At 36.2% G+C, this 21,978-nt stretch overlaps 4 protein-coding genes and 1 non-coding gene across 6 annotated transcripts; 3 read left to right on the top strand and 2 right to left on the bottom strand.

The window, feature by feature from the left end:
• Window positions 1-1,240: 1,240 nt before the first annotated feature.
• Window positions 1,241-3,100, top strand: LOC121251691 (pentatricopeptide repeat-containing protein ELI1, chloroplastic-like). 2 transcript variants are annotated; one of them, XM_041151011.1, is made up of 2 exons: window positions 1,516-1,673; window positions 1,832-3,100. In XM_041151011.1, the coding sequence occupies exons 1-2, from the start codon at window positions 1,654-1,656 to the stop codon at window positions 2,991-2,993; spliced, it is 1,182 nt and encodes a 393-aa protein (XP_041006945.1). In that variant the 5' UTR covers window positions 1,516-1,653; the 3' UTR covers window positions 2,994-3,100. The 2 variants fall into 2 exon arrangements, with proteins under 2 accessions (XP_041006944.1, XP_041006945.1); XM_041151010.1 differs by having other exon boundaries at window positions 1,241-3,100.
• A 2,488-nt stretch (window positions 3,101-5,588) lies between these two features.
• Window positions 5,589-7,098, top strand: LOC121251693 (probable sugar phosphate/phosphate translocator At4g32390). Its single transcript, XM_041151012.1, has one exon. The coding sequence runs from the start codon at window positions 5,818-5,820 to the stop codon at window positions 6,856-6,858; it is 1,041 nt and encodes a 346-aa protein (XP_041006946.1). The 5' UTR covers window positions 5,589-5,817; the 3' UTR covers window positions 6,859-7,098.
• Window positions 7,099-10,302: 3,204 nt separating this feature from the next.
• On the bottom strand, window positions 10,303-10,384 carry TRNAS-AGA. The gene has a single exon. It is a non-coding gene; the product is annotated as a tRNA-Ser (tRNA).
• A 731-nt stretch (window positions 10,385-11,115) lies between these two features.
• On the bottom strand, window positions 11,116-14,037 carry LOC121251694 (NHP2-like protein 1). Its single transcript, XM_041151013.1, has 5 exons — window positions 13,861-14,037; window positions 13,656-13,776; window positions 13,333-13,436; window positions 11,602-11,733; window positions 11,116-11,490 (listed from the first exon to the last, which is right to left on the bottom strand). The coding sequence occupies exons 1-5, from the start codon at window positions 13,861-13,863 to the stop codon at window positions 11,464-11,466; spliced, it is 387 nt and encodes a 128-aa protein (XP_041006947.1). The 5' UTR covers window positions 13,864-14,037; the 3' UTR covers window positions 11,116-11,463.
• A 5,794-nt stretch (window positions 14,038-19,831) lies between these two features.
• Window positions 19,832-21,675, top strand: LOC121251993. Its single transcript, XM_041151432.1, has 2 exons — window positions 19,832-21,346; window positions 21,445-21,675. Exon 1 carries the CDS (start codon window positions 19,918-19,920, stop codon window positions 21,043-21,045), a length of 1,128 nt encoding a protein of 375 aa, XP_041007366.1. The 5' UTR covers window positions 19,832-19,917; the 3' UTR covers window positions 21,046-21,346; window positions 21,445-21,675.
• The last annotated feature ends 303 nt before the right edge of the window (window positions 21,676-21,978 follow it).

Here is a 21,978-nt window from a genome sequence, read left to right as displayed (position 1 = left end):
TATTGGTAACTTGCACAGCTAAGACTAATTCATGAGCCTAGAAAAATAGCAGAAAATTTTGATTTTCTAAACGACAATTCATCTCCAAGATTGATTACATAGATAGTATATGTATATAACTTTGGATAGTGTTGGGATATGTTCACAATAACCTTTCCAGCGATTGCTCTTAAAACAGGCATTTGAGGTGTGATATCAATTGTAATAGAAGACATTAGCACGTCCTTCGAATTAGTTTTAAATGGACTAGCAATATATGTAGTCTGACAAGTGATATCGAAATGGACAATGCTACTCTATCGTGCACCCCACTTTGTCCCCTAGTGCAATGTCTTTTTAATATTAAAAAATAAACACTTTCAAAATTGGGGGCATTTTGAGAGGCAAATTAGCATTTTTTTTAAGAAAAGAAAAAAAAAAAAAACAAAACAAAACACATTCTGCACTAGGGGAGAAAGTGGGATAATTCCGACGGGGTAAACTAGCATTTTCCTATCGAAATGAAAGATCACGAATCAAATTGTGGAGCCTCATAGGTAATGTCACTTGCAAAAAATTTTAAGAAAAATTTTCGTTTGTTTTCACAATTACTCACAATTTATTTCATTTTATCTCATTTAATGATTACAACTTTACTGAATTCTCACACAAAATAAAATAAATAATTCAATTTTTTTAAATTTTAAAATAAAAATAATATTAAAAAATATATATTTTAACAATATTTTATTTAATTTTTAACTTTAATCTCAACTTATTTCATCTTATCTCATCTCATCTATAAAAATAAAAAAAGCCTAAATATCCAAAAATGAAGATCGCTTCAAGTTTTTGCACCAATTTCAGGGTTGTCAATTCTTACACAAATTTCATGAACTCGAGTGGGAGAGATAAATTCATCAAGTGATTCTGTTTAGATTGAGAGTTGAGATGAGATGGAAGTTAAATAAAATATTATTATTATTTATTATTATTATTATTTCAAAATTTAAAAAAATTGAATTATTTATTATATTTTAAAAAATTTTAAAAAATTATAATAGACTTCTTCACAATCAAAACGGGGCTTAATAAGAACTTGAGGATCCCTCCAAGAATAGGGTCTAGTTTACCTTTTATAAGATATGTATTTCTCTAAACAGTAATAGTTTTCTCATCTAGAATCCTAACTTCTTTGTGAAAAAACACTATCTAAAATTCAAAACATCATTGCATCAATGGCCAGCTAAAAAGAAAGTAGTGTAAGAAAAGTTAGCATTATCGCTCAAAAGTTTTTGAGGATTCGCAGCATGCATCCCATACGTAACCGAATTCGCTCTCACTACCATCCTCACATTGTTCTATCATTTTGAAACGATGGAGCATTGCTAGGGGTCCCCGCTTACAATGTTCAGCCATTTCAAATGATTCAAAAAACCGTTGAAAACAACGCCCTTGTTTACCTCTCCCAGAAATGCAAAACCCTAAACCAACTAAAGCAAATCCATGCCCACCTCCTCAAATCCCACTTACCCGTAAACCCGTACGCCATCGCCCCGCTCCTCTCCATCGCCGCAACCTCTAATGATGCTTCTTTTCTTTCTTATGCTCGTTCGGTTTTTGAACATTTTCGTCATCGCAACATATTCATGTACAATACTATGATTAGAGGGCATGCTCAATCACATTCACCGGTACGCGCCATCTTGTGCTATTTTGGCATGTTGAATTATGGCCTTGTGCCTAATAACTACACCTTTCCACCGTTGATCAAAGCTTGTACATTTTCAGTCCCTTCTTCGAAGCTAATAGGTCGTTTAGTTCATGCCCATGTTGTTACATTTGGTTTCAGTGATGACCCATTTGTCGTCAGCGCGCTCATTGAGTATTACTCTGTTGCTCAAGACATGGGAACTGCAAGATTGTTGTTTGATATAACTCCGAAGAAGGATGTGGTTATGTGGACCGCGATGACTGATGGGTATGGGAAAATGGGGGACGTGGCAAATGCGAGATTGTTGTTTGAAGAAATGCCTGAGAGGAACGTGATTTCTTGGAGTGCGATGATGGCTGCTTATTCTCGGGCCGGTGACTTCAAAGAGGTGCTTCGTTTGTTTAAGAAAATGCAAGAAACGGGTATAAAGCCTAATGAGTCGGTGCTTGTTAGCGTTCTCACTGCTTGTGCTCATCTTGGTGCAGTCACACAAGGACTATGGATCCACTCCTATGCTAAGCGACATAATCTTGAGTCCAACCCGATTCTGGCAACCGCATTAGTGGACATGTACTCAAAATGCGGTTGTGTGGAATCAGCACTGTTAGTTTTCAATACTATTCGTAAGAAAGATGCAGGAGCATGGAATGCTATGATTTCCGGCGTCGCAATGAATGGAGATGCAATGAAGTCACTTGATTTATTCAGTGAAATGACCACAACTGGAACTCAACCTACAGATACAACATTTGTTGCTGTCCTTACAGCTTGTACACATGCAAAGATGGTTGATCAGGGGCTTAAATTGTTTGAACGAATGGATACTATTTATGGGGTTGTACCAAAGCTTGAGCATTATGCATGTGTTGTTGACCTTTTGGCTAGAGCAGGTATGCTAGAGGAAGCCGAGAGGTTTATAGAGGAGAAGATGGGGGGCTTCAGCAGAGGAGATGCCAACATCTGGGGAGCACTACAGAGTGCATGTAGAATTTACGGGAATGTTGAAATTGGGAACAGAGTCTGGAAAAAACTCATTGATATTGGAGTGGTTGATTCTGGTACTAGTGTTCTTTCATACAATATGTATCGGGAGGCTGGCTGGGAAATGGATGCGAAGAAAGTCAGAAAAACAATCTCTGATTCCAGACTGAAGAAGAAACCAGGTTGTAGTGTGATAGAGGTCAGTGGCAAAGTAGAAGAGTTCCTTGCAGGTGATCTTTGCCATTCTCAGGCACAAGAAATATGTAAGACGCTTGATTCCTTGTCCAAAATCATTAATTTGGAGGACTGGGTTAAATGAATTGCCCATTTTCTATGTGATATTGTATTAGTAATTATGTTCTCTCCTCTCAATATATCAAGAATCGATTATTAAAACTGAGTAATACAATCTTGCATTTCTTTTACAGAGTTAATAATATGAGTTATGCTACATCGTATACTTTTATCTCCCTTCTGTCACAGTGTGTGGTTGAAGATTAAATGTAATTTGGAAAGAGAAATGGCACGTAGAACTTCGTATGGAGGGAAAAAAAAGAGAGGCTAGAAAGCCATTGCTTACATGGACAAGGAGAGGAGGGATCCCCTGTCGAACCACCTTGGTGCGATGCCAATGTGGGAATGAGAGAGGAGATCGTTCACTTCATGCGACCCTCCTCTTCAATTGGTCCTATGGAGGGAGACCCTCCCCACCCGCTCACATTCGACCCCATGTCGGGGTTCCGGAGGCCTGCTGGCCACCATGAGCAGTTGTTCTCTAGCAACAATTTTTCTTTTTATTTCTTATACTTGTTGAAGAATGTCCTTTGGTTTAAAATTGTCAGAATGCTTTTAAAATCAACTGGATTAAAACAGGGAGTTGATAACCCAAAGATCATAGGAGGCACATTTTTTTTCTCCTGTCTATGCACGAAGTTTGGTTTCATATTTTCCAAGCTAGGGTTTATGAACTTAAATAGAATGGGACCCCCGAAAGTCATGAGGCTGTCCTATGCTACATGTAAGCCTTATGATCTAGATCCGCTCCATGCCCATGGAAGCTCTCCACCACCAGCATGAGGTGAACATCAGAATATCGTCACAATTGGTGGTGTCAGGTGTGGTCCAAGTGCAACACCTCAATTCAGCAAGGGAGCTGCCATGACCGACCCTAAAGCGTGAGCGCACATAAATTCCTTTAGAGAAATGTTTGAAAGACAGTAAAAAAATATCACAAAACTAAATTTATAAACTGATGTAACTCATTATAGTACATTAGATTATAAAACTATTTTTATGATAAAGTAGATCTATCGTATGATATTTAGTCATATTAATTTGTGATTGAGATTTTTTTTTTTTTTTAACTTAATAGGCTTCTTTTAACAATCTTCATTATATTCCAAACAAGATCTTTTAAATGCCTAGCTATTCCATTCTAGAAGGGCTAATAGATCATTGGACATACTGATAAAAAAAATGTAGTAGTAATAATAATAATGCTGGAAGACACAAAATAATAATAAAATATTTAAATGAAATAATGAAAGAGTATTGTAAAGTTAATATTTAAATAGAAAAAATAAAAAATATTTGTAACTAAACATTGTCCAGCTTGATGTGAATGCTCCCTCTGCTATCTCATTGCTTGTAAATTATACAACCTTCGTGATGGTTCACGGGGTATTTACACACAACACGATCAATTGTATGGAACCTCTAAAACATTTTTATAAGTTTCAATTCTTATATATTGGGCTATGGTTACCAAAATTGTCTCCAAATTAAGAATTGCTAAAATTTCTTAATCAGGAGGAACCCAATTTTTCAAATTACACCATAAAAAAAAGAAAAAACCTTATTGATCCCTTAGATCAAGACTTTTCTAACATGCATGACATGAGTGAGAACAGAATATTACAAAATGTTAGGTACGGATCCTTGCCATTGTGGACCAAATACATCCCGTGAAATTAGAAGGAACTAGCTAGCCATTAAAATAGGTCGAATTTGGTCTGCAAACCAAGAGGAACTATCCTTTGTGAAGACATACATCGACTACATGGCATGCACATGTGGGCTGAGACAGACAAGTACAGGTAACTTGTTTCTAGTTTCTACGTACCAATCTTGCTTCTGATCCATCCCTCTCTTTAGGTGGCCACTCCACTGCCTTTGGACAAGCACTGAAACAGGAGATAGGTCGTTTTAGATATGGACAATTCCGGTGGTCATCGGTGTAGAAAATACAACTGCGTGTTTGGACCTCGTTATTTTGGTTTTAACTTGAGCCATGGCCTACATGTGAAGTAGTGCATGCGGGTAGCCTCTCTATGCCATGACTGACTGCGTCAAACACGCACCAGATTGAGGACGTCTCACTCGTCTCTCATTTTTATCTCCTTCAAATTCAATGTTTTGATCGTTTTGTACTCTTCTTCTACTCAAATATCTTTTACAATTTAGAGATATATAAATATAACATATGAATTTTCTATAATTAACATTGGAGACTGTCTTCTGCACTGTCCACGCGATGGTATTTAATGTCGTGACATTTTGGATCTGAAAAATGAACAATAGTTGATAGTTGTATTGGGGGAGGGCCAGGCTTAATACACTTAATTAGCTCAAGTAAGTCTATATTAAAAATAGTAATGTTAAATACAGTCTTGAAGTGTGTAAGTCATGCATATTCTTTTTTAAAAAATAAGATCTGAAAAGATAATTTTTTTCATATAAATTCTAGATTTAACTACTTTTTTAAAAAATATTATATAAAATTTATACATATTATAACTGTAAATATCATTTATCGGTATTACTACAAATCAACTAGTAATTTTTTTAAAACTTCAATTGATTTATAAATACAATTAAGCATGAGATATAAGCGCGAGTGATGAGAGAGAGTATCACGAGATGCATCCTTAGGAGAATTCCTAGTAATTTTGTTGTACTATGGTTTTTATCTTCCGTAACACAGGACATGAACCAGACCTAATCTCATAGTCCTCCACACCTTAACCTCAGTAACACTTCAATCGCAATTCCCCTGTCCCCATTCGCCCAACTCGTCTACATATTCTCTCACAGAGGTTAAGGTTTTGGGTTTCCAGATTTCCCATTTCCTCCTCCCCAAAAAAATGGCTCTCTCCGATGGCGTCATGAGAAAAGCTATTCTCTCCTACCTATACGTGACGATCTGGATCGCCCTCAGCTTCTCGGTCATCGTCTACAACAAGTACATCTTGGATCGCAAGCTCTACAATTGGCCCTTCCCGATCTCGCTTACCATGATTCACATGGCCTTCTGCTCCTCCATCGCCTACCTCCTCGTCCGCGTCTTCAAGGTCGTGGAGGAGCCCGCCTCCATGACCCGAGACCTCTACATTAGGTCCGTCGTCCCCATCGGCGCCCTCTACTCCCTCTCCCTCTGGTTCTCCAATTCCGCTTATATCTACCTCTCTGTCTCCTTCATCCAGATGCTCAAGGCCCTCATGCCCGTCTCCGTCTACTCCATCGGCCTTGTCTTCAAAAAGGACACTTTCAAGTCCGACACCATGCTCAACATGGTCTCCATCTCCCTCGGCGTCGCCATCGCCGCCTACGGCGAGGCCAAGTTCGACTCTTGGGGCGTGATGCTGCAGCTCCTGGCTGTCGCATTCGAGGCCACCCGGCTGGTCTTGATCCAGATTTTGTTGAATTCCAAAGGTATTAGCTTGAACCCCATCACGTCGCTTTTCTATGTCGCGCCGTGTTGTTTGGTGTTCTTGTCCTTGCCGTGGATGATAATGGAATACCCTTTGTTGAGGGACACTTCCAGTTTCCATCTGGATTTCGTGATCTTCGGGACCAATTCCCTCTGCGCCTTTGCGTTGAATTTGGCCGTGTTCTTGCTGGTGGGGAAAACCTCCGCACTGACCATGAATGTCGCCGGTGTGGTGAAGGATTGGCTTTTGATTGCATTCTCTTGGTCGGTAATCAAGGACACAGTGACTCCCATCAATTTGTTTGGCTACTTTATAGCGTTCCTGGGTGTTGCGTATTACAATCACTCCAAGTTGCAGGCGCTCAAGGCCGCAGAAGCGCAGAAGAAGGCGCAGCAGGCCGACGAGGAGGCAGGGAGGTTGTTGGAGGAGAAAGAAGGTGAAGGGACAGGCAAGAAGAGCGAAACGCAAGATTGATTCGTTTGCTAATTCCTTTATTTTCAAGGGAAATGAGGATTAGAAATTTAGAACAGAGAGATTTGGAAAGACGAGTGAATGAAACCGGAGATCTAAATCGAGTTGCTTGCTCGTCTTGATGGGGTTTTTATTTTGGGTATGTGGTATTAGGTTTGTTCCTTTTTGTTCTTATTTAAAGTAGTGTCGACTGTGTGTTAATGGAATTTCAAAGTTAATGAATTTATGTCACCTATACTGCCTTATTCGTTTTTGTGATTGAAGAATGAACTTTTATGGATGCTTTGAAACTTTTATGGATGATTAGTGACCTATTTATGAGTATGTTTATATGTTTCTTATTGACATCATGTATGTGTTCTTATGTGCTGGTAGCTTGTTTCTTTGTTCCTACTATATATCTGCATGTTTATATTGATGCCTTGTTGCTGTTGGTCTCACTTCCAACTCTTATTTCATTATATATGCTTTATAACACTGTCTCACGGATTAATAGATGTCAAACTATTTGATATAGAATTGAGGCTTGATGTCATCTTTCTTAATTTGACTTGAAAAAGTATTATGGGCAGTTGCTAAAAATGCAAGAGAAATGATATTTGCAGTTATGGAGTGCGCAAGTGCTGCACAATCTCTTTGAAAAAAATGAGTAAATATGAGATTCATATAAAAAATGGACCTCACTCTTTTTCAAAACGATTGCGCATCACTTGTGCACTCCACGACTATATGTAACATTACTCAAAATGCAATTATAGCCTATGGTCAATTTCCATATTGGAGGAGTTTGTTGCTTATATATATGCTATGGTAAAGGATCCAGAATTAATTCTCGTGTAAAACCATAGAGGGAAATGCTGCTTCTCTATTGAAGGAAGCTCTTCTCATCCTAAGTTCTGTCAATCCATTGGCATTGATTCATTTAATTGTACACTCTTGAGCAGTAAGGTCTTAAAATGACAAAAGCCTGACCTTTGAGATTTTCTAATGCAGCACTTGAGATGAAGCTAATAGAGTTTTTATTTGATTTTACTACTCTTGGTTTGCCTACCGCTATCTTCATGTGAGAAACCTGAATTAGGAGGCTAGGATTTGTCATCCTCCTCTTCATCCTTGCTAGGTAGATTTGGTCATGGAGGAAAAGAACTTTTAAAAAACCTACCATGTCATTAAAGTTGCTTAAACAGATGTGGCAAGATTCGTTTTGGATATATGGCCTTAGGTTTTGTTTTTGGTCTCTTGGTTACTGCTCCTCTTGTTTTGGATAGAGAATCATTGGTGAGAGGTTTACTTCACTTATCCCTTCTTCCCTGGTATTGGCTATCACTTCCTCCAATGTTCAACACTTCATAGGTGCAAATAATTCATCAGGGTCATACCCTTGGTGAAAAGTTATCGATTTAACCAGTTTCGTGTAGGAAAACTTCCGAGAGTGTGGTGCACGGGATCGGAATTTACTCTGCAGAAGTGGATCTGAAGGGCTCTGCCTTGTAGAGGTTACGACATAAAAAAAAAAAAAAAAAAAAAAAAAAAAAAAAAAAACCTTATCCCTTCTTCCCCCTCACTTCCCTTCTACTTTCTCATTTCTCTTGGGCCAAACCCAATGTGAGCTTTTAAAGAAGAGAAATAATACTTGCAGTCGTGAGTATGCAAGTGTTGTACAATCACTTTGAAAAAAATGAATAAATACATAATCCACATGAAAAAAAAAAGTTAATTTTTTAATAGTAAATTTTACTATTTTTAAAAATGAGTGCACGATGTTTATGCATTTCACAACTATATATAGCATTACTCTTTAGAATGGAAATAGAGTCCGTTAAAGGTACAGGAAAAAAGACGAGTTCCTTTTATTGAACAAGCAGCGTACGTACTCCAACAACATAAACATAGATGCGTTACAAGTCCAGCAGGGACGAGAAATACTTTTTGCTATTGCAAGAGTGCTAACTGATAACTGAAAAACATTGGTACAGAAGGAAGTTCAACAACAAAGGGAAAAAACAAGGTTTTCACCTGACCCATCACACATTTTTCTTCCGTCTTCTGAGCATTTTCCTCAAGACGTGGCTTATACCATGCTGCGCAAACCAGATAAAATGCCAAATCGATGAATCATAACACAGTAACACAGCTAGCAGAGCATAGAAACAGTCCAATCTGCTATCATTTTTCTTAGGGGCTAGCCAATGTAAAGATATAAAATAAATAATAAAATATATCTCTTCTCATCTATTTAAACTTTTGGGATAGGTGCTAATTTCATATGGTATCGGAGCAGAAATTCTGAGTGCAAACTCCAACTCTACACCCAATCTCATTTAATTAAATATTTTGCGTGTTGGATCACCCATTGAGAGAGAGTTTGGCCTACACATGAAAGAGAGTGTTAAGATATAAAATAAATAATAAAAGCTACTTCTTCCTATCAATTTAAACTTTTAGAACAAGTGATTTCACAGCCAACCATGCTTTTCTGTGACTATCTACTATCTTCACCAAAATGCTGCTTCCAAATGCTTTCATCCCTTTTGGTGACTGTAGTAAAGAAATTAAGATGGCCAGTGGACATGAATGACTCCCCAATCCCAACCGAGATGAGCTGTGGACGAAGGTAGAAAGCAGTTATTGGGAGAGTTTCCATGTTGCCTCTATAATCTCTAGCCACCAACAACCTTTCCGTCTCAACCATTGATGCAGCAGTCATTCCTAACATGGCGAAAAACAGGCCAATCCTCATTTTCTGCAAACTGGTAAAACCTGAGAAATGATAGCATTTCAATGCAACAATGGAAATAATAGGGTATGGTATGGTATACGATTAGATTTGCTTGTACGTACGTTCGACCCCATTGGATGATTTCCTCAAGAAAGGAATGATCAGGCGGTCATATATGGGGAGAGACTGAGAGATCATTACGGAGCCAATGAAGAAAGCAGTGAGGATGCTGGTGGGATATCAAAACTCCCATCTCTCTCCATGGTAGAAGATCGGCATTTGATATTAACAGTTCATAGCTTATCTTCGGCAGAAAAAAAAAATAATAAAAAAAAAAAAAAGAAGTTTGGTTGAGAATGGCAGGCAAGAAGATCAAGGACAACGGACAACGACAACAAGAGATTGTTGAAGTAGACATTTTAGATTATGTTTGATTGTTGATCCAAACTTTATCTCAATTTATCTCAAACTAATTATTTATGAGACTTGTTACTTTTTCAACTTCCTATAAAAAAAAAAGTTAAACTCATCTTAACTGAAGTTTTAACTTAATAAAATGGTGTCGGAGATTGGGTTTATATGCAATATTTTGAATATATCCCATTGATATGAAAATCATGACTAAGTATTAAATTATGTATTAGGCATTAGCTACTGTTATTGTGATTCTTTCTATTTATTTATTTTTCATTAGAATATTCATACCTTAGTTTGAGAGTTAAAAAAGTCGTGGGCGGCAGGATTCGAACCTGCGCGGGCAAAGCCCACATGATTTCTAGTCATGCCCGATAACCACTCCGGCACGCCCACTTAATTGATAACGACTTGTTTAATATGAATTTAGTATCCGAATATGCCTTGTTTTAACATATTACATTATAATGTTGTTAGTTAATAGCCAATAGTTTTTGTTTAGAATTGGTAATAATTGGTATTGGTCACAGTTGTTGATAGCCTAATCCCCTTTAATTAATCAAACACCTGTAACCAATACCAATTGAGTCAAACCTTGACTCAAGGCTAAATAACCTCTATCAATTTTAGCTCAAATTGTTTGTAGAGGAACCTACCTTCTCTGATCCATCGATACGTCCTGTAATTTTTACTTGAATTCCTTTTGTACCTGCTTATTCAATTAATTCAATAACCTTTTTCATTGCTTTTTGAAATGAAACTCTATTCTTTAGTTGTCCGGCTATAAATTCTACAAGAATATTAGGATGTCGGTTTGTAATTCTTGTAACAACAATGTTAAGTTTTCTGTTCACACAATTAAATTATTTTTGTACATTTATTTGTAATTCTACGATTCGTTGAGGCCGACCTTCTATTAGTAATTTTGGAAATCCCATATGGATTATGACCTGAATCAGATCAATTCCTTTTTTAATCTCTATACATGCAATTCCCTCAATACCAGAGGATATTAGATTAGATTTAATTACACCTGATTTTACATCCAAGGTAGACCACAAAGTCGCCGGGAAACTTCGAGTAAGGAATCAAACTCAAGAAACACGAACTTATAGGCAGACAGCATATAGACCAAAAAGCTTAATTCATGATCAATAAGTCAACGCCATTACACTTCAAAAGAGTAACAAAACGAGGAGAGGAGATTAAAAAAAAGAAAAGAAAAGAGGAAGTATGTTGGCAATTTGAACCGCAGCCAACAAGCAAACAAATTACATAAACATTTGGGATTAAAAAAAGCATCATTCCTGCATACTACTGGTAGCAAATATAATTTCAAGAATATTTGCTCACATCGCATAGAAATAAAAATCTTAATATACGACACTCATAGCAAAACTTCAGTCAAAGCCTCTGATCGTGCGACCAATATGATCCAAGAAGCCCATCATACCGAACATGCACTCCATTACACTTCAGATCAAAAGCTTCTCAATGGCATCCTGCATTTTACACTCAAAATCTCAGAATCCACGGCCAAATTCAACAAAGAAAAGGAAGCGCGAAATAGATTGAATACAACATGGTCAGAAGGCAATCGGTACAATGTGTACCTTGAGTTGTTGTATTTGGGATTTCAATTGGCTTCCCTCATTTGTTGTTACAGAACAGGCAATAACAGGCCTGGTAACTCCGCAAGCTCGGCCAAGCGCTTGCTTTGAACTAACAAAAACATAGGGTACATTCTGCAAAATTCAAAATGAATTGTATCATGGATCGTAACACATTGGGTGGAACCAAGGGAAAAATCTGACTATATAGCAGATACATATCCTAAAATTCAATTCTTTTTTTTAGCTCTTATTTAGGGAGATAAAACAAAGTAGTTGAACATTAAGCCCCATGGCCTTAACATGAAAGAACTGCATGGGATAAGTAGGAGCATGTGTTTCATAGCTCAAACAGAGATAAGATCCCCAGCTCAAGTTAAACAAAAAATGTATCCAAAATTCTTCCCCAGTATGAAAGAGATACTATTAATCAAGACTGCTACAGTTCATGTAAGATATGTCCCAGGTAACTCGTGAATTATTTTATTTTATAAGTTGATTCCAATGTCAACCTTTCTAGAATCAACAGCATACATCTATCTGCAGTGAATCTTAATAACATAAAAATTTCAGTGTTCATAACCTAAACGAGATAGAAGTCACAAAAAGCTTCCATTTATACACCAACCAAACACCAATCCATTAGTATTCTCTTCTGGGGGTATTCAATTTTGTTATTTATGCAGTAAAGGGAAGCACCAAAATATAAAACAATTTTGGGCCACAATAATGCAAAACAAAGACTACAGATGCAAATCAGACAACTCAAACATTCAAGAGACAAAAAATCTAATAGATGGTCAAGAGGCTAGTCTGGAACTAATCCAAGCATGATTAGTTTAACAAACTTGAAATTGATGAAAAATTCCAAGCACAAAGTATAAGATATATTTTGTTCTTAAGATGGACATAATGCATCCATATGAGGAAAATAAAAATCTCTTCTTTGTTTCATTCTAATGAGAAATATCTTAAAACCATATGCCAACGTAGTGCCAAAATATACTTCATCCAGCTCTTTTGCAAAAGCCCCTACCATTTACCTTGAAAAAATAATATACCCACAAAAACTATACTATCTTAGCAGATATATACTCATCAACTGCCTCAGTCTACCCAAAAAATACCGAAGGCTAAATTAAGAAATGAGGTGAACCAATTCAACAAGAATAGAGCTATAGTGTTCAACCTGTCATATGGATGAGAGTCATGGGGTAATCAGTGATCTATTGTTGTACTGAGCAATGAGAAGGGTATAATTTTTTTCTGGCATCTATAAAAAAAGTCTGCCCCTTACGATCTAAGAATATCTGTAATGGGGGGAGCAGGTAAAGGCAGCCCTAATTCAAACCACAAGTTATTTTCAGAAAAACAAAACATTCATATCTTTAAAACTTTCCTACACAATTACACAAACAAACCAAAATCGTGACAGCACATTTAATTAAATTACAATTGCATCACATTATATATACATGTTAAAAATTAATCAACCAAGCAATCCAATTTTGTTGAAAACAATGATCAATATGTAAGGTAAATTTGACCATCATCCATAAATATGCAAACAGGCAAAACAGCAAGCATATAAATAGACACTGTTTTCGAAACGCATGCTAAACTAATTATACAGAAGCTAACAAGACCTAAAACCGATGGCACATCTTAAATTAAACACTTAAACGACAAACGAGTACGTCATCACGCGCAGTGATTAAGGAAAGGAAAAAATACCTTATCTTCGGCAAGCAATGGAAGATGGAGAAGAATCTCAAGCGGCTCTGTGTCCGCGGCCATCACTATGAACTCAGAAATACCCCTGTTAAGTGTTTTCGTAGCTGAAACCGCATTAAGAAAACCATACAAATCAATAAAATAAAATAAAAAAATTCCCTAACAACCAAGCACCTTCTAATTCCAATTTCCACTCATAACATTGAAATCATAAACAAGTTTTCAAATTTTAGTTTTTCGGGGGACAAAACTCAAGAAAACCACTTTCTCTAAGGAGCAAAGCAAAGACATCAATATGTAATTGGGGAGAAGAAAGCAGAGACCTTCATTAGCACCCTTCTTGAGCTGCTTGTAGTTGGCGGCTTGTTGAACAAGATCCATTATTGTGATTGTGAGCTGCGCATCGGCCAAAGGGTACGCTTTAGGATTTACCGCCTCTCCTGTCTGAAAATTCATATATAACAGCAAAATGCATGATCAACAAACTGAACCCAAATCAAATAAATCGAGAGAGACAGAGGAGAGTACCATTTTTGGTGTGGATGATTGGCAAGAGAAAGGGGATTAGGGTTTTTGGTTAGACGCGGAGATTAGGGTTTAAGGGTCAGCAATAGCAGCTGCTGGAAGCAACGTAGAATATATATATATATATAGAGAGAGAGAGAGAGAGAGAGAGAGAGAGAGAGGACGACGACGTCATTTTTCGGCCCTACATCACGGAAGGATAGGGCATAGATGGAAAGAACTGTAGAAGCCTGTGGCCTCTCGGAACAATCCGGACCCGGCCCGCCTCATGAGACGTAATTGACCCGAAGTTTAAATGCACGAACCAATAAAAACAAACGACAACAATAAATCAAAGAAAAATATTTATAGCTAATTTTAGCTATAAAGAGATTTTATAAAAATAAATTTATAAATTGACGTAATTTAATGTGATACATTAAATTTTAAAATTATTTTTATTATAAATTGAGAAATTATATTTACAGTCTCCAAGTGAGAACTGTATGTACAAGCCTTTTATTAAATGAGAAAAAATATCATTTTAAGAAGAATATTTTTATATTTTAAAAAATTTTAAAGATAAAATTATCTAGACTTACATTGCAATCCCTAAATGAGGACTATATGTAACATTGCTCTTATAAATTAGATCTAATGTATCAGATATAGTCATGTTAATTTATGAATTTACTTTTGTAGATCTTTAAATCAAATCAAAGTTATTGCATGTCATCTAGGGGTGTGCAACCAGATACATATCCTGATCCGAATAACCGGCCATAAATGAATCCGTATTCGGATTTTAAAAACCGGACGGTTATCTGCCCGGATAAATCCGGAAAAAACCCATATGGTAACCAAATGTAAACCCGAATATCTGGGTTGTAACCGGTTTATTACTTTTTTTTTTTAAAGACATTTTAAAGCTTTTAAAGATATTTTTATAGTACTTTTTTTTTAAATTTGCATATCATGTTTAATATCCAATTTTTTTTTTTTTTACAAAAATATTCAATCACTTTTTAAAAGGTATTTTTTTTTTTTTTAGATAATATTCTTAACAATTCAAAAGGCTTTTTTTTTTTATAGGCATTATGTTTATTATTGTTTTATACAAAATAAATAATACTACATCAACACACAATACATGCATACTACATATTACATTGTTATTTACATCATAATGCAAGACATCAATTTATAAAAAATAAAATAAATAATAATGCATCACAACAAGTCTAAATAAAATAAATAATAATGCATCACAACAAGTCTTCAAGGGAAAATCCGGAGGGAGATGAAGCTGAATAAACATCAATGTACCTTTTCACCTAAACAATAAGAATCCATCTGTCACTAAAAGGGATGAGAAAACTACCTCCATGACAATTTTGTTTTTGGGTAAGCTTCTAAATGAAGATCTTGTAGCGACTAATCATTGAAAAACGTTAAATAAAATTATAAAACAGAATTTAAAAAAAAAAAATCCAAAAATCTGTCCCCTTCTTAATACATAAAGGTTTGAAGCTAAATCCCAATGCCGATGATCTATATTAGGCTGCAACCCGATGGATAGTAACCGGGTTTGGACCCAGTCCGACCCGACCCAAAACTATTTGTGCGCTAAACCGATTCAATCCGACCCGCACTGAACTGGTAGGGTCGGATCCTTTTTATTTAAAAAAAATATTTTTTTTAATCTTGTTTGCCCACTACATCAGACTTAATTAGAGGCCCAAGTTGTGCACAGAAACATGAAGAGTGGGACCAGACACCAAGAAACATGAAGACGAAGAGATAAATATCTCAAATCTCACATAGATCTTTAGATCCAACTGACAAGAGCAAACCCTGGAGGAGAGTACTGCCAAGAAATGCGAGAAAGTGAAGTGCTCAGGTTCACTCTTTAGCAACCCAAAGGTCATGCACAGAAAAGGGCCTCAACGAGTTCAAATAGAAATGATGCTTCTACAATATCCCTGAAAGCTCCTCTGCGTTAACTTAATTGGATTGTTTTCTCTACTACTACTTCAACTTAATGGGATCGTTTCCTCTACTACTACTTCGTTCTCTTCATCTTCCAAAATGATTTATTTGAAGGATTGGCCCGACTTTGACCTTGGTGAAACAAGGATCACTTTCATCTATTGCTATTTTTTTCCCAACAGAGATGCACCAAAGCAGATGATAGGCAAAGATACATGCCTCTGCCTGAAGAGCCCAAATCCTGGCCTACCCTGAAGTTGTGTTGTTCGTCAAATCCCAGCAACCCAGAGCATAAGGAAGAGGTAATTCTTCTGGACCCATTTCTTTTTTTTTTTTCCTTAATTTTTTATTTTGTAAAGGTAGATGATTTTCTCCCATTTTTGTGCATGCAATCGGCCCAAAAGAAAAATAGCAACTCTCCCAAATGGCAAATATCATCAAGAAATATTGCAATCAATTCATAGTGACTGATGGACTGACGGACTAACGAACTTAGTCTAGAGAGAGCGAGAGAGAGGATTATCAGTGGCAAGGCATTGGTGGTGCTCGGCGTGAAGACTAATGGACTGAAATGAAATGGAGAGAAGCTGAAGAGGGCGATAGTGGGTAGGGTTTCACAGTGGGGAGGAGATTCATAGAGGTTTTTGGTTTCAACAATTTCAACATTTCTAAACCCGTTATTAAACTTTGACCCGATAAACCCGTATTTATTCGGATTGGAAGGATCGGGTGTTACGAACGGTGCGAGCAAAAGCCCTTTATGCATAGCCCTAATCTATATCTAGGTCTCTCCGCATTTTGAAGATATAATGTGCACATTTTGCTAAATTGCATGCTCTATGAATGATGATGATATTAGCATAAGAAGTCTTTTGAATTGAAGAACAAAAAGGGCTTAAGAGTGCTTAGGAGCAACCACAATTGTTCAATTGGCTTGTCAAAACTGAGTTTAAGCACTAGCATGCAGTGTGTCAATGATGGTCTGATCAATATGTATTAATTGGAGTTGCGGAATCCCACTTGGGGAGAGAGAGAGAGATTTGATATTGAATCAAAGGTTGCCTAAAAGTGTTTATGGGTCTTGTAGGGGAGAGGTGGTTGAGAATCAATCTGTGTCTCAGAAGCATGACAATGAGACCCGGGGATGCTGAATGATTAAGTTGTCGAAATATTTGCAGGATTTGTAAATTTGTTATTAATGGTTGTAATAAGATTGTGTAAAAATGCTGGGTTTTGAAATGGGAGATGAAGAACAAATGAGGTTTCTAGAAGAAAAGAGAACCCTTGGAGAGCCAAAAGAAGAGAAGTAATAAACTCTTCTGAAATCTTTGTGTATAAAGAAGTTTGGGGGATAAACAACAAAGGAGTTTGGGGAGGGTGGTAAGTTTAGTTGGGATCATTTTCCAATATAGATTTCCACATCAAGAGCTATAAAGCTACCTTTCTCACAATCCTTTACTTGAGAGTTGTGCTGTGAATAACAATTAACAAATGGCAAGCACAAATTATTTGTCAAAATGCTTTTCCAAGTTAAATGTTCCCCCTTATTTATAACCCATTGAATTAAATAAATAAAAAAAAAAAGACAAATCCTTAGATATTCATAAAACCTTTACAATCCTTTGCTCGAATATTAAGACTGTGTTTGGATATTGAGCTAAGTTGAATTATTTATTAATAGTAATGAGTTGAGTAGTGGAGAGAGTTATGTGGGGTCCCATCTAAACTGAGTCAAAGTATGTTTGGATGTTAAGATTAGTTTAGTACTTTTTATAAAAAATTGAAAAAAGTTGTGGATCCCACGTGTAAGAATGTTTTGAATTAGGATGGGTTTAGTAATTTAAGAATTTGGTGTTTAGATATTAGACTCTAACTTAAAATTTAGCTGAATTTGATAACCAAACACAGCCTTTATCTAAAGCCAATAAGATAAATACTTCCCACAAATTGATATAGAGTAAATTGACATAGTTTTTCTTCAGTTGTTCCAATTCTTACCGATTCTGACATTTTTCAAGATTAGTGCCTTCTGAATTCAATGTACGAGAACCTAAAGCATATATAAAATCAGCATTAACACGCCCAATGCTGGACAAAAAAAGAATGTCATGAGTATTATTCTTAAGAAAGAAAATGTACAAAGTAACAATAAAACAGACAGTACTAACACATTACAACAGTGGTGAGCTAATGGCCAATAATAAATACACTGATAATTGATAAATAATTGTCATATGTATGAACAAGTATATTGAGGAATATGATAAAACAAGATATGCTTGCAATTAGCAGGTGTATTCACATGGTTATTTCTATAAATAAGTTGTTTGGGTCGGCCAGCTTAAAGAATCGTCTGCATACGGACAAAGACAACATATCATGTACGTTAAAAGCATATGACACTATTATAAAAGTAGGCAAAGATAAAACATTTCTACCTGTTGGATAGAGCTGATGTACATCTTCTTCCCATCCTAAGATTATAAAGATGAAGAAAAATATATTCAGGAATATAAAAACGATGAGCATTGACCTTCATAATAAAAATTCAGATGTATGTATTGTCTAAAAGTCTGAACATGCCATATCTTATTATGTTTCATCCATCCAGCTTACAACTTTCTCCATTTTTTTTTCTTTTCTTATTTTCTTCCTCTCATTTTTGGCAGAAGTAACATGAGCATGAAGATATTCCAAATCCAGCTAGAGGTAGAGGAAGAAGAAAAGCCAAGGGAAAGCAACCAATTAATGGGAGAAATCTTTAAGCCAACCGCGCATATAGGAGATAGGTAATACCAAATTGTGTCCACCAGATGAAGTATCAAATTCAGTTGGTATTGAAAATGGAGACTTCTTAAAATTCGTGGCAAACATTGACGTTTCAACCTGCATTACATGACTGGGGTCAGCATGAGCAAAGGATTTGATAACGGCAAACTATAGTTTTTACAAGAACATGATATATATAGATATATATATATATATATATATATATATATATATATTTATAAGTACATAGTTTCTAGAATATAATTAAGTGCTTCTTTTGTATATTTCTTGTGTACATGAGCTTCGCTTCGTTTCATTAAATAAAATTTTTCTTACTTGTAAAAGAAAATTTATAAGCACATGATTTATATATATATATATATATATATATATATATATATCTTATATGTAATAAGCGTCTATAAGCAGCTGTCGTCCACCTTTTTTTCCTATTTTGCCCCTATATTTCAGTTCATTTTCCCATGTCTGATGTCCTGTGTTGGTTTTTTTTTTTTTTCCATTTTTGTCCTTCCATTTCTGTTTGTTTTCCTCTTCGATCCCTGGCTTCAGCAATCCACTAATAGTTTCCATTTTTGCCCTTACTTTTTTATTTCTTTTCCGTTCGTACGCCTGGGTCGTTGTTTCCTCGATTTCTTCATCCATCTTTTTTTCCTTTTTTGCCCCTACTTTCTATTTCTTTTCCCCTCTCTCCCCCTATTGCCATTCTTGATCTATTTACGCTTTTGCATTGCTTTTGTCAAGTGTCGAATTCCTGTGTTTTCATCTTATAAGAATCTGAATTTTCTTATTTCCTTTTTCCACCGCTTCCACTGCTTACCTTTTCATCTTCTTTATTTTCTATTGTTTTGCTCTGTTCAAATTCTGATTTATTTATTTATTTTTAATGTTTCCACCGCTTCCCGCTTAGTATAATAGTGATTTTCATCTTCTTTCTTTTTCACCTTCTTCTTCGATTTCTGGAAGATCAATCCACCGCTGCTACGCCTCCGGTAAGTGCTTCTTCTTAGCATTAAAATTTATACATGTTAAATTCGACATGGTCAGGACATATTCACACACATTAAAATTAAAGAATGAAATCTTCACAAAATATGAGAGGCAAACACTAAGAAACAGAGCGAGAGAGAACTCGAGAAACAACCAAATTGAATAATCAAATCTTCACAATACATGAGAGCCAAACACGAGAAACATAGGCATACACATTAAAACTGAGTGGCTGTCGGAACAGCCTTCTGTTGTTGTTTCCAGCGACTCATTGTCCTTGTGATTCTCGGAATAGTAGATTTCGTTTCGTTGGAGATGTTGTGCTACGTCCCTCTGCAGTTTTCTTGGTCGATTGTGTTTTCGGTTTTAGCAGGGGTATTGGTGGTATCTGTTTTTCACTGCAGGTCGATTTCGTTTATTTTTGCACCTATGTTGATTTTTTTTTGGGCTTCTCGATATTCTGGTATTGTTTGTCTTTTGGCACATTTTTTTTTTTTGTTATTTTGTTTCTGTCTCAGTTTTTTTTTTTCAATGGATTCCACCACACGTGTCAAGTTTACAGGCAAAAATTATTCTATCTGGGCATTTCAATTTGAATTTTTCCTCATGGGAAAAGACCTTTGGGGTCATATTGATGGCACAGATGTCGCACAAACATCCAACGCTGACAAGTCCAAAGATGTCGAGTCTTCTCCTTCTTGGGATGTGCTTGATGCTCGGATCATGTATTGGCTTCTTGGTTCAATGGAATCACATATTTTCACCAACTTGCGTCATCATCGCTCTGCTCAATCCATGTGGACTTACCTGAAGAAGGTTTATCATCAAGATAATGATGCTCATGGAGATCTTAAAGAGTGTATTTATATAAAACCACCTCCGGGATTGTTCCCTTCTTCGACTTCGCATGTGTGTAAGTTTCGTCGCTTTCAATTAGAGCATACGATTGCCATTTTTGAACATGGCAATCTTTCCATCCAAGACTATTACTCGGCATTTCTGACTCTTTGGAATAAATATAGTGATCTAGTTACATTGGATGTTCCTGATGCCGCTCTTTCAACTATTCAGAAACTTCACGAGACTAGTCGGCGTGATCACTTTCTTATGAAACTACTCCCTGAATATGAATATGTTCGCTCCTCTCTGCTGAATAAATCTCCTATTCCTTCTCTTAATATTTGTTTTGATGAGTTACTTCGTGAAGAACAACATTTTAGAACTCAAGCTACTCTGGATCAATCTCATGACAATTTAGGAACTGTGGCTTATGCTACCCAAGGATGCAGACTACCTATGCATTCTAAACACTTGAGCTGTTTTTGCTGCAAGGAATATGGGTATATTGATGCCAATTGTCCCAAGAAATATTGTTCTTATTGCAAGAAGAAATGTCACATTTTCAAAGAATGTCATATCCATCCCCAGAATCGTCAGTCCTAAGCATTATAGACTTCTGTTATTGCACCTCCAGTAGTGACTCCTACACCACCTGCAACGAATTACTGCACACCCGAAATGGTGCAACAATTGTTAATTTCGGCATTATCAGCAATGGGGTTTCGAGGTAATACTTCTACTAAACTTTGGTATGTGGACTCGGGGGCCTCTAATCACATGACAAACGATCTTACAGCTTTATGTCATGTCCGGCCCTACGCTGGAAAATTTTGCTATTCAAATTACCAATGGCAGTTCCTTGCCGATCACCGCTATTGGAGATGTCTCTTCTAAGTTTACTGATGTGTTTTTTGCTCCTCATCTTTCCACAAATCTTATTTCTATTGGTCAATTGATAAAAATTGTGCTGTTAATTTTTATAGTGATAGTTGTGTTGTACAGGACCAAGTAACAGGGAAGCCAATTGCGAAGGAACCTAAAGTGGGGCGCTTGTTTCCATTATTTTTGCCTATTCCAACATTTTCTTCAATTTTTCCTAGTTTTTCCTTTGCTTGTACTAATGTTTCAGATCTTAGTATGGTGTAGCATCGTCGTTTAGGCCATCTCAATACTCAGATCTTATCTCATGTATTGAACTTTGGTTTACTTGGTAATAAAGAACGTTATTCTTCCTCTCTTGAGTGTGCTTCTTGCAAGCTTTGTAAAAGCAAAACTCTTCTCTTTCCTTCGCATGCTAGTTGAGCTTTTAACCGTTTTGATCTTATCCATAGTTAAAAATAAATAAAAAATAAAAAAACTTGTGTTCATCTCTAATCAGTCTCAAAATTATTTGTTAATAATAATTTAATTTATTGTATTATTTTCTCTTTATTTTATTTTTTTTAATATTCTTTAGTTATGTTTTATTTAATGCTATGTCCCACTTAAAACAAACCATCCACTTAACAAAGGAAAAAAAAACAAAAAACAAAAGCT

This window comes from Juglans microcarpa x Juglans regia, chromosome 2S, assembly GCF_004785595.1.
Source record: "Juglans microcarpa x Juglans regia isolate MS1-56 chromosome 2S, Jm3101_v1.0, whole genome shotgun sequence".
NCBI classification, from domain to species: domain Eukaryota; kingdom Viridiplantae; phylum Streptophyta; class Magnoliopsida; order Fagales; family Juglandaceae; genus Juglans; species Juglans microcarpa x Juglans regia.
This window is presented reverse-complemented; position numbering and strand designations above follow the sequence as displayed.